We start from the raw sequence: 12,207 nt of genomic DNA, 5'->3' as shown, positions 1-12,207 counted from the left end.
ACAGCACACCTGAGGAGGTCTGTCAAAATGGCGGGGAATGCAAAGCTCCTTCACCCACTGACTTCTTGCACAAGCAATAGGTGCTTACAACTGTGCTTGCAGACTGATTCTTGCTTTGACATTGTTTTTCTCTCCCCTACAATTCTCCTTTCCTACCAAGCAAGAGAGCCCATGTACGTTGTTACAACATGCTGCAACAGAGAGACGTCTGATGTTTCAGACAGCCCTCTAACAAAGACTGTTATTGGGAAGGGGTAGGACACGTTAGCTAATGGAAATCATTCAGCCTGCAAGTTGTGTTTCTATCCGTCTTCACCAGAGAAACACAAGAGGCAGCTGCCAAAAAAAGGCCACTGCACCAACAGTCTTACTCCAGCAGTGCCACAGACTGACATAAACCCTGAAGTCTGCTGGTACCTGACTGCCTATGAACACACTGCCATTAACGAAAGCATGGCAGATAACCAATCCTGAGTCAGAGGCATGAGTTTTGACTTGTAAGTTACCTTTTCCAGGCTGCACAACTTAATACAAGTGCAGATTCACTGAAGCCAGCACAAGGAGGAATGGGAATGAGCTGCTCCTCTTTTTTGAGGAGCTGGGGTTCTGCTTGAGAACATGCGTGCAATTGGTGCTACCCATTCTTGTTTGTATTTTTTTTCCTAGGAGAAACCATGCTTTACATGTGAGTGCATTTTGGACAATTGTGCCAACAAGTGCTGCTGACAAGGAGTGCTTCTTCTCTGCGGTGCCCCTGGCTCTGCCCCCTCTTAACTTAAGAGCAGAGGGGCAGCTCATGAAACAGAAGGGTACAAGCTTAAAGTATGAAAGGTATCTCTTGGCAGCATGCTATTCACCAGTGCAGCTGCTGGCTACAAACTACCGCTGAGACTACAAGTTCAAGGGGATGCAGGAAGGTTATTACCTGTTCCTCTTCAGCAGAGGCCTGACACAGCTTCCCTTGAGGCCTCCCACTGACTCCAATGAAGAAGCAGACGGAAAGAAGGTCTTTCCAGAGACTTTGGCAACTCTTGACACAGCCTTTGAGCTGAACAGTGAACTGAGGTTTGGACATTTTGGAGAAAGCCAGAGACTGTTCTATGGCTGCCCAAGTCTCCGACCTGCACCACAGAAGGCCCTCAGACAAAGCTGCTCTCCTCAGCCTCCAAGAGCTGAACAACACAAATAATACCTGCCAAGCTTGGTGCTTCAGAGCTCCTTACCTGTGCGAGGAGTCCTGGCTGGATCTGAAGAGGCTGGGCCCCAGGAGCCTGAGTGACAATGGGAACGGCATTTTCCATCCGAACTGAATACCCAGCATGCTTCGAAGGGGAGGCTTGTAACCCTGTTCCACCAGCACAGGAGGTACAGCATTAGCCATCAACAAAATTACTAGGAACATGGATCTGCTTTTCAGAGGTGCCTAAAGGCACTCTCTGATGCCAACTTCAATTGCAGTGTTTAATCCCTCTGAAAAATTAGGCTCTGAGAGTCTCACATATTTTACCGCCACCCAAAGTTACCCATTAAGTGTTCATTAATATGATACATGTATAAGGGGGAGGAAGAGACATTTTCAAAGATGTTAAGGGATTAACTGAGTTCACATTTTTAGGGTATCTCAAATAAGTGGGAGACATCTCAATACAGTGTCTGCAGGGAGAAAAGGAAGAGAGGGGAAGGAATGACTTCTCTTTTCTCACATTCTCTGGTTTGACAACAGAAAATGGTCCTTGCCAGCCAAAACCCACTGCTACACAGAAATGTTCTCTTTTGAACAAAGCAGGATGGGAATCCAGAACTACATGATTCCTCAGCCTTGAAGGGGACAGGTGATTTTCTCTTGCACAGCTTCTCAGGGCTCTTATTTAAAAGGCTCTGATTTGACCATGTAATCAAGCACAGCCCAAACTCCAATTACTGCTGACTCAGCCACACACACATTAGCCTAACTATGCTGGAGAAAACTTCCCCCTGCACACCACCTTAGTATGTGGTAGGGCCTCTGCTACCTCCTCTGCTTTAGAACTTTCTCACGACAGTGAGTGGAAGATGTTAGCTTACATATTCTAGCAATACATTTCTGAAGTCAAACCCTTGAGATTTTTAACTATGTAGAAGAGGTCTAGCTGAACTCCACTAGTTCAAAAGAGCTTTGATAATCCTGCAGAACATGTAACAAGTGCCTAGAGACTGCTCCACAGACAGGCTTGTAGAAATGAAGAGCAGAAGTTGCACCAGCTGAACTGAGGTCTATTTAGACCAGTTCCTACAGATACCTAGCTAGTTTTTCCAAATTGCTACAGCATGTAGAGTCAAGAGAAAGACAAGTGGCTACATCTCATCTTCACCCAAGCTGTCTGACACTGTGGTGCCTGCTACCAGTATACACAGGCAGAGCTATCTGAAGCAGGGATGGTGCTAAAGGAACAGTACTGCTAAATGGTCATGAGCATCTGTTATGAGGGCAAACCCTCAACTCCACCAGCACCACACTCCCTGCTGAATTAACCTCCTGAGTCCTCCTTTTAACAACTACATCACCGAGAAGTGATGAACCCATTATTTATATACTGATCTATCGTTGTGGGGAAGAGTTTTCAAGTTTGCCAAAGTGAGGCAGAACAGCCTCAAACTCTGTTCAGGGCAAAGGACGACAAATATCCCATGCTCTTCCCCAGCTTCATCTCAGAGCCTGCCCTATTGTTTTAGACCACCCTCATGATGCTGAGACCTCCTTTAGACCTCCAACTCATGATGAAGGTGCCTGCAAGACCCTCCACTGTTGCAAACATTCCCATCTGCAATAACCTCATTGCCCTCATTTACTAGGCCAGCACTTCTACTGTTACGACCTGCACAAAGGAAGCTTGCTTCCAACATGAGCTAGACGGAACACTGCAGTGGGGAGGGAGCAGTGACTAGCCAAGACTGATGAGGCTGTTACCTACCTTGGAAGCCTGGCGGGCAGACGATGAGAGCTTGCTGTAAGGGGTCGGGCCGGGCACAGATCTGCGCTGTTCCTGTCTGCAGGGGCATGCTCCGCTGGGCCACCGCAGCCATGGATGCCGCTGAGGGCTGGTAGAGTGCAGATTGGTAATTTAGTATGGAGACCTCGGGGTTGGCTAAGGAAATAGTGGCACTGGAGGAGGTGGGAGCCAGGTTGGTGGTCTAAAGGAATGACGGGAATTAAAACAAAAACAAACAAAAATGAGGGAGATGGGTACGCCAGAAGAAGCAAAATCCAAAGATAAAATAAAAAAGTAAAATAGTGCAAGATAAAGTAAAAAAAAAACAAACAACAAAACAACCAAACAAAACAGACTAAAATAAAAAACAGCAAACCAAACAAAACCAAAGAAGGGGTAGAACCGGACACTGAGGAGTACAGAGGTAAGGGTAGCGACAGGAGAAGGAACAGAGTCTGCCTCAATGACCGCAGCTGCACCATGCAATGGGATCTCCAGCCACATGGCACTGCTGTTAACTGCTCAAAGACAGCACGTTCTCCAAAGCACAACTGTAGTTCCATTTATCACTCGACTGGCTCTGATTTCCGGCATGATGAAGGTGGGTTCAGAAAATGGTACTGTCCCCAGATCACATTGTTCACTCATCATGCACATAGCTCCAGAAGCAGCTCACATTTCTTAGGTAAGAGAAACTCAGAACCTCCATGCCATGTGAAGCCTTGTCCTGAGAGGAGAGACTCATTCCAGCGTTTCCTCTACCTTGTATCTAAGATGGCACATGCCTTTATGTTTTGAATTTGACAGAATCAGAAGGCACAACAGGAGGTAATAATACTACTTTCAAAGTTCACGACTTTAAAATCTCAGAGCAGAAACTCCAGCAGGGGATGTTGCAAAGCCACAAAAATCAGCCCAGGATTCTGCAAAACATCTAGAAATCTGAGGGTGACTTGTTTTTCATGAGGACTTAGTCTGTAACAGTTGCAGACAAACAACCCCTAAACAGCTCTGGCACTGCTCTATAAAAATATGTCCTTAGCATTCATGTCCAGGCAGCTAAGCTCTACCTGACCAAAGCCCACCTTTCCCCTCCATGCAAATACACCAGCATCACTGCTGGAGGTTGGTCAGATAACACTCTCTCATGGTGAATATATAAACCCAGGATGAGGCTTTGATCAGGGCTGCAGAATGCAGCAGGCCAAGCATTTCACACTGACCTGGTTGCCACTGGGCCTGAGAAGGGTGACCATGCTGCACTGCCACAGCCACAACCATAGCCACAAGGGATGCGATGGTGAAACATTTCTTCTTCCTTCTCCTTCCCCCTCTGGAAGTGCAATCTGTTCCCCTGTGTAACACACTGAGCAGCAACCACAACAGCTCGCACACTCCTCATCTCAGGAGTCCTAACTGGAAGGAGGCAATCCTCAGATATGCTTTGCAAAGATAGGGAGCACCAGCGAGCCAAGATGAGTTGTATGTTGAACAGAATGGTGAAAGGTTTAGAGCTTGTTCAAATTACAACACCCTTCCTGGAAGTGTTTCTACCGCTTCTTCTAGGAACACTGGAGATACCAGTTCTGCTCACAACACACACCCCTTATGATAATTAAGATTACTGTGGACCTCCTCAGCCAACAACTGATCTCAGCATCAAGTGAGCAGCAAGGAAACGAAAGGAAGTCTGCATTTCCTGCTAGCAACTGTGGTACAAATGGTGCCTCTGCCCTGCAGCTGGGGTCTAGGGAAGCATGTAGCATGCATTTCTTTAGTCAGCATCTCAGATACAGCCAAGAAAGGGAACCAGTGTTTGTAACTAACACCTTATCACACCAAGCCATGATCTATCTCTGTGTGCATCTGCTTAATGAATTCCTCCAAAAGATTTTCTGTGATTACATGCATTGAGAACTGAGTAATGAAGTCTGGTTTTCTGAGTGACACAGGAACACCCTGTATATCTATACAGACTCCTTTAGCTCCCTTGCTTTCCATCACTATTTCTGCAATGCCACCTGCAATCTCTGGAATGAATCTTGAGCATCCTGTTCCCAAAATGCTTAAAAGACAGTAGCTATTTCTCGAGCTTCACTCTCCTATACTGCTGTTCCTGGTCCCTGGAGAGTTTCCTTTCCCTGTTGTAATACAGCACCACAGTAAACAACTTAGCCTGCTAGTCACATAAAATCTGTCAACCCAGCACCCCCCAATACTGGGGCATCTAAAACTAATACAAGAGTCCAAAGCATGACTACAAAGCCAGAGCCCACCAATGTGGAGTGCAATGTGTCTGGAGTGGTGGTATGTGCACAGGGTTCCCATGTCAACTGTGGCATGTGGAGTAAAACCAATGAGAGATAAGAATACACATTACCACTAAACTCTTCTTTCCTCTTGACTGGTTACAGTACTGTGTCTGTCACAGAAGGATTTAAACTCTTTTTACTTCAATGCCAATTTGAAGAACTGCTGTTAAGATCACTGATGTGACCCAGGGAGTGCAGTCCTGCCTGCTGCATTAAGGGACTAAGGAGCTTTTCCCCATAGCAACTTCCCAAGTAAGTAGGATTTATCACCCCCAACAACAACATAAACATGAGGGCAACATTTCACCACTGCACAAACTGTCACAAGATTACTGCTTGCCTGAAGAAAAGAGAATGAGGAAGAGCAGAAGAGTACACCCCAGAATGAGGAAGAGCAGAAGGAGAGTTAAAGAGTATCATATTTTTGCTGGCATGTTAAATGGGATGCTACTTTGCTTTTTTGTCTTCTAGACCTCACTGACCTAAATGTTTCAAGCACTGGCTGCTTCTGATTGATGCCCTTACCTGGTTGTGGACTGTGTTCAGCTGGTTGTTAAAAGTCATGGTCAAGTTGGTCGATGTACTTGGGGCTACATGGGTGATGAATGGTGTCTTGCTCTGGTTCACTGTGTCATACATATTCACCCGCCGCTTGCAGATCTCCATGTTCTGGAAGCAGGACTTGACACTGTATAAGGAGGAGACAGAAAGTCAACTGACCAACCAACACAGGTTAACAGTTCCTCACAGTGCCCTGCATTAGGTCTCCACATCAGGCTTGGCATTCTCTAGGCTCTTAAAAACCTCTGCTATTTTATGCACATCTCTCTTAACCAGTGAAAGTCAGACTAACCCTGTACTGAAGAGAGCTAAATGGGTGTCAAGATGACAGTGGCTGCTCTGGCACTCCTGGGTGCCCCCATGGGTCCAAGCACTGCAGTGTAAGACAAAGCAAGCAAGCAAATTGGTTGCTCTTTAGGTGGCAGGGCAAGAAATACAAAGCAGCTATTTTAAAAGACTGAAAGAGACTGAGAGCAAGAAAGATACTGTTTCTTTCTTATGATTGAGCCTCATGCTTTCTGCCTCAGCGCAAGCCTAAGGGTAGTTTTAAAAGTCTTTTGCAAGGAAGAATTTTACTGCCCTTGGTCACTGAGACCCCTGAAAAATCTTACTTGTTCCTTTTAAAAAGTTCACTGAGAGCTGAGTCCAGCCAAGTGGATAAAACATTGCCCCTGTCTGCCTAAACACTTCCTTAGATGCTTATCTTAAAGCACATTAGCTGTCCTCCTGCAGTCAATGGGACGATTCATATCACAAAAGGTTGTGCCAAATCAGATTCATCAATGTCCTGAGGGAATCAGGTTCTGAGGTTATCTCAGTCTGAGAATTGCATCTCTGGGGGGAAAGATTACAGCTTCTTCCTCTACACAGACTTTCCTTTAAATGTTACTGATATAGCAATGGAAATTTTGAGAAGTGTAATATTTTGTATCCCCAGTAAAAGAGATGAAATACTCTCTGAATTGCTAGAGCACTCTAGGTGTCTGGTACATGGAACTGCTGGTATTTCATTTTTATAATTGGGATCAGAAACATACAAAGGTTTAAGAGATAACAACATAGCAATCTTGTGCAAAAGTGTGTTTTTCATAAAATCTCATTTTTTCCAAGGTGTAAAAACCAATAAAGGTTTTCCATAATTCGTCCATAATAATTGTTCTTACAAATGAGACCTCAAAAGCAGAAATGCATTTATTTCCATTATCCCAACCCAGAAAACAGAAAACGAAGCAGTGAAAATCAGCTGTAGCTGTAAAAAATCAGCTGTATGCATAATTTATTTTCTAACAATCTGTTAAGAAGTAGGGGAGATAAACACATCCTCACATAATTTTTAGGAAATAAAATGTCTCTTCAAAAGGAAGAAGCTTGTATGATCCCTATTGGTCAGAAAGAGGATCTAAATCTTTTTATCCCTGTCTTAAATCTTACTCACGTGGTCACCTTTCTTCTCTTACTGGTAACAGCTTGATAAGTGGATCTGTGGCATAAAGACCTGCAGACAAGACAGGCTCAGGACACTGCATAGCTGCTCATTCATTTAAAAAACTGTGAAATACCTCTAAGTCCTAGAACACTTAGCAAAATCTAACACTTATATAAACATAGAAGACTATAGGGTTGCATTTTCCCAGTCAACTAAAGACTATAATCCTCTGTCCAATAAAGCCAAAAGCACTGGAAAGAGTGTATGTTCTGTATATACTGTGTGTTACCAAACAGTTTTATGTAACAAGGTATAATCTCTATTAATGTAATACTGTGTTCTCTGTCTTTACTTGAAAAAAAGGGGAAAAACCAGAAGCCAGAGCCAGAGCAAATTTGACCGAAAGGCTGAGAAGTACTCAACAATATAACAGCCAGGCAGTTTAATATGTGAAATGGGGAGCTAAACTTCTGTTGCTGTTTGCTTGTTTTGCTTAATTAAGCAAAACAGCCCCTCTCAAGCATGCCACAGCAGAGATTCCTTCCAGAAGCTGCACCTTCCATATATTCTCACATTCTTTCCTGCCTGATTTACTTTCAGGAGAGATTACAACTCCTGCATCTCTTGAGGCTTTGAAGCTTCTATTCTCAAAACCACAGGCAATCACAGACAAAATTTCCATCAGCTTGCCATGCTGGCTACAGCTTGTTGCTCTCTTTACCAATCACTGCTTCCAACATGGAGGGGCTGTGCAGGGTTATGCACCCGGCTGCTGCAGCATTTAGTATTCACAGACCTGAAGCTGAATTTTTTACTCAGGTGAAATTCTCATTGCTGTTGGCCCCAGTGATATTTTCAGCCTTTCTGGGGCTTTGCCTGAGCAGCCACAAGTGAGCACTTCAAAAATGAAGATGCGATTATGGTCTGTTCCACTAGCGGAAAGATTTGTGATGGCAATTCACTATGCCACAAATCTCTCCTATCTTACACATCAGCTCTTGCACAGTAAGAAGGACTGGGGCAAATTAAGAGATTTTTGCATGTGATACTAACATTGTTAGAAAATACTGTCATTTTTTAAATTTATGAATGTTTTTATATAAAACTTACTTTCTCTCTGTTTAGCACAACAACCTCCCATCTTGTTTTCATTACATTTATCACTTACTATCTATGCATAGATAACAATGCTCAAAGGTGTCTGTGCAGGGTAAGCATAGGTCTACATAGATTGTGTACCCACTACCTTACGGTAAGCAGCTGCTCTTATCTTGTGCTAAGTATTAACAAAAAGACAGCTACAGCTCCTTCACAGAGGGAACAGTACCTTAAATGAACTAGAAATACCGCAGGTAAGAGCACACATGCAGGCAGGAGAGGTGACAGAGCAACCTGTTGCTCTGCAGCACCCACACAAACATACTCTATGGCTTTTTGAGGAGTCCCCTTTATTTTCATACTTGAGCTTCTCACAGTCTTTAAACACCCATACACATGGCATCCACTGAACTACAGTGCTGTGCCAGTAACTGTTTCCTGACGAGGTGAAGGGACAGCCTGCAAAAGCACCTTGAACTTCAAAGTGCTGTTAGAGCAGAATATTCAAAGGTAGGTGTTCTGAAGGCTTTGGGAAGCTCGCACTACGCATTTGGCTTCACTTACCCCTGAGAAGCTTGACCTTACATGAAGTGCCCAGGGGAAAAGAAAGCAATATGCTGGGTGCAGGTTTCCTGAGCTTTAGCTGCTGCGCTCAGTGACACAGCCTTAGCAGAAGGGGGAGTCAGGCCTGACAGTTCATCACATCTCCATTGGGTGGTGGAGCCCTTCTCTGTTCCACTCAAATGTGTTAGCTGAGGTTAGAGCACGGCGTTTAATGATACATAGGCAGGCAACAACAAAGCTGAGAACTGAGCTCCTTGTCCTGTTGCCTGTGCCTGTAAACCAGCCTGCTGTAGAAAAAGCTCTTGCTTCGAAAAACAAACAGCCCCAAATTGACCCCTGAAAGATGGGAAGGTTCTGGGAGAAAGGGCTGGCTCCCCACTGCAAATAAGGTTGATTACTGCAGTAACAATCAAGACTATATTACTTTGAGATATACTGATACTTTCAGCACTAATTGCATAATTTCTGCTGCATTTTAATGCAAACATATGTAATTATTGAATATTTACATAATGAATGTAGCACTCTCTGCAGTGTTTTAAATGCCAAGCACCTACAACACAATTCTCACAACCTTAAGAGGTGGCAATCCTCTTTTTCAACCACAAAAAGACTAAAACCTAGGGGTTACGCATCTTAATAATGCCCCTTGGGTACATTTGTTCTCCACCACAATCAGCTCTCCTCTTCACCCCTCAATTCAAAGCCCAAGGGAAAAAAAAGCTACATACTGTGTGCTGTGCGGGAAATCGAGCAAGTGCGTCATGGTGACAAAGGGGTGGTTCAGAGTTTCAATGGGTGTTATTCTCTTATCTGCATCTATCGTCAACATCTTCTTTAACAGATCTATAAACTCCCGCCGGTCCGCCTTTTCCACCAACATATCACTTCCTTCCAAATCTGTTGTCATGTTCACCTAGAGGAGAGAGGACAAGGGTGAGGGCTACAGGGAAAGAGCAGATGGTCAGGTCTCCATCGAACTGTGTTTACTCCTTGTTGGAGCACATGCCCTGCAAACCCCGCTGTCTGAAGGGGTAGCTGTTGAAGTCACACAGCAGACTGCGGTGGCTAGTCATCTGGCTTGTGCGTGTCAGATCTCTAGACAGTCTGTTAAGTGCTCAGCTCGCTTGGGTCAGTGGCTAATGAAACACTTAGTCACCCTCCAGTGAAGATGAACAGCTTCCATGTGGTAGCAGGCAAGCTCTGATAATCAGTGTATTTATCATATAAAGGACTGTGCTACCAGATCCTTAACAATGTGTCCTGTAAGCAAAAAAATGTATAAAATAAATAAAAATTGTCAGTAGGTTTATCAGAAACATGCTATTCATGGATCAGGTGCCAGAAAAAAACACAATGGTATGTTATTTTATCCATTTATACAGTCTCCCGTGATCTTGGTCCTCCATTTTTGCATGTTAGCTTGTGAATGCTACAGTATCTAGACTTTGCTAGCACAAACTCCAGCTTTGTGCTAGCCTTGTGTGCTGGTGTTGTGACAATTTTGTGTACTAGTTTGTTTGTTAGCACAGACTCCAGTCACAGGGGTGGTTATGCTGGAATTAACTTTCACAACCATATGGAATTGACACAGTGAATTAGTACTCCCTGTTCCCCCACCCAGCCATGTTTTACAGACAGCACACTCTTCTGCGTCCTGGTGATTATTTCCAATGTCACTGTTTTACAAATGGAAACACTAAACACAGAGAACTGACTTGCCAGTGGTCACACAGAGGAGCACTAAAGAGGCAAGAGAAAACACAGGATTTCAACACCCAGAGATGTGACTTTGCCATTTTCCAAGGATGTTTTTCTACAGCACATCAAGCCCACATGCCCTCATGCGCAGCTTTCCTACAAAGCAATGCAGAATGAGCTGATTTGGTAAGCATAATCCTGGTATTTTTCAGAAGCTGTCATAGGAACAGGATATACAGAGAGATCATGTAGTTCCCCTTTGTCAGCATTGCCCCAGAGCATGAGACAGTGCTGCTGGTTACTCACCAATGCTCTTACCTGTGCCATATCATCCAAACAGTTGAAAATATACTTTCTTGCTTCCTTCGACTTAATCCCTGTCTCTGCCTCATGATCATCTGGTGTCTGTTTAGAACAGGAAACAGGCATTGACCAGAACTGCCCTGCTATCAGCTGTGGGTTACATGCCACTTCCCGCTTGTGCCTTAACCTGCCCTCATCAGAGACTACTGTAATATCGCGCTTGCCTCACCAGATAACATTTACACTATCTCTGCTATGGTTATATGAGAGCTTGTGCGTCACAAGGTGATTTATCCCTTCTTTGTCACTTCAGAGGATCCTCACAATGGCAGTGAGAGTCTCAAAGGTCTTACACCCATCCCAGCGTGATGCTCAGCATCCCATCCTTACAGCCAGAAGTCCAGTGACCTCTCTCCTTGGGAAGTGAATGCAACCAGATACGCTGGTACAAGAGACTCAGGGCTCACATGCATTACTAGCAGTTTTGATTGTCAGAATTAAAATGCTTTCTTCCTCCCTCCCACAGTGAGTTAGATATTGGAGTGAAGTCTGCCCAGGGCATGTTTCATTTAAACTACACATCAATTCATTGACTACTTAGAAGGAGATTTGCAGGTCAATTCCAGACTTAAATTTCCCACAAAGCAGTGCCAAGCAGGTGGGCTAAAGGCTGCAGACTCTGGGGATGGCAGTTTTACCTGCGGCTATACCCACTCCAATGTCTGTGCTACACTGCAAAAAGCAGAGACCTAGGCTCTGGGGTGACCTAAACATTTCCTCACTTCCAGCCAACAACTGCGAGGTAAAAGAAACAAGGGAATATCTTCCTACCTTCAGTCTCCACAAAGGATATGGTGAGTCTGTATCCCTGTTGAAAAACCTCGTAGTCTTCGTCCCTGCACTTAATAAATACTCTGCTGGTAAGCCCTGCGTCTGTGAAATATAGCGAATCTGTAAGAGAAGGATGAGAGGTTCATCCTGTGAAGATCTCTGGAGATCTTCCTTGGAAGAAGGGCAGGAGGCATTTAAAACAATAGAACAAAGAAAGAAAGAGAAAAAGTAGCATGTAGTTAGACTTCATCAAAAAAAAAAAACAAACCCAAAACCCAGTACAAGGAATGAGAGGAAAAAGAAATCCTGTATGTATACGAAATCCTCCATTTATCACATACATCACTTGAAATTCACCTTTATGGCACAATCCCACAAAGCCTACAGATAAAGGGAAGAAAGCCCCCAGGTTTTAGAGGTCAGACAAGGAGACCCACACAGA

At 44.3% G+C, this 12,207-nt stretch overlaps 1 protein-coding gene across 9 annotated transcripts in view; it reads right to left on the bottom strand.

Moving 5' to 3' along the window:
- HIPK2 (homeodomain interacting protein kinase 2) overlaps positions 1-12,207 on the bottom strand; it is a 138,258-nt gene that overhangs the window by 30,497 nt on the left and 95,554 nt on the right. For 4 of the 9 annotated variants that reach the window (XM_062616392.1, XM_062616396.1, XM_062616397.1 and 1 more), the window contains exons 4-10: positions 11,766-11,885; positions 10,938-11,036; positions 9,662-9,846; positions 7,278-7,337; positions 5,807-5,969; positions 2,952-3,171; positions 1,224-1,345 (exon numbers count right to left, since the gene is read on the bottom strand). In XM_062616392.1, coding sequence (XP_062472376.1) covers positions 1,224-1,345; positions 2,952-3,171; positions 5,807-5,969; positions 7,278-7,337; positions 9,662-9,846; positions 10,938-11,036; positions 11,766-11,885 — 969 coding nt within the window. The remainder of the gene's footprint in view (positions 1-1,223; positions 1,346-2,951; positions 3,172-5,806; positions 5,970-7,277; positions 7,338-9,661; positions 9,847-10,937; positions 11,037-11,765; positions 11,886-12,207) is intronic. The other 5 variants (XM_062616398.1, XM_062616391.1, XM_062616393.1 and 2 more) reach the window with 5 other exon arrangements.

The sequence above is a fragment of the Pezoporus occidentalis genome, unplaced genomic scaffold (genome assembly GCF_034315485.1).
Source record: "Pezoporus occidentalis ecotype Australia unplaced genomic scaffold, CSIRO_AGI_Poc_V1 ctg19, whole genome shotgun sequence".
NCBI lineage: Eukaryota > Metazoa > Chordata > Aves > Psittaciformes > Psittacidae > Pezoporus > Pezoporus occidentalis.
Note: the sequence above shows the minus strand (reverse complement) of the source record. Positions and strands in the feature narration are given on the sequence as shown.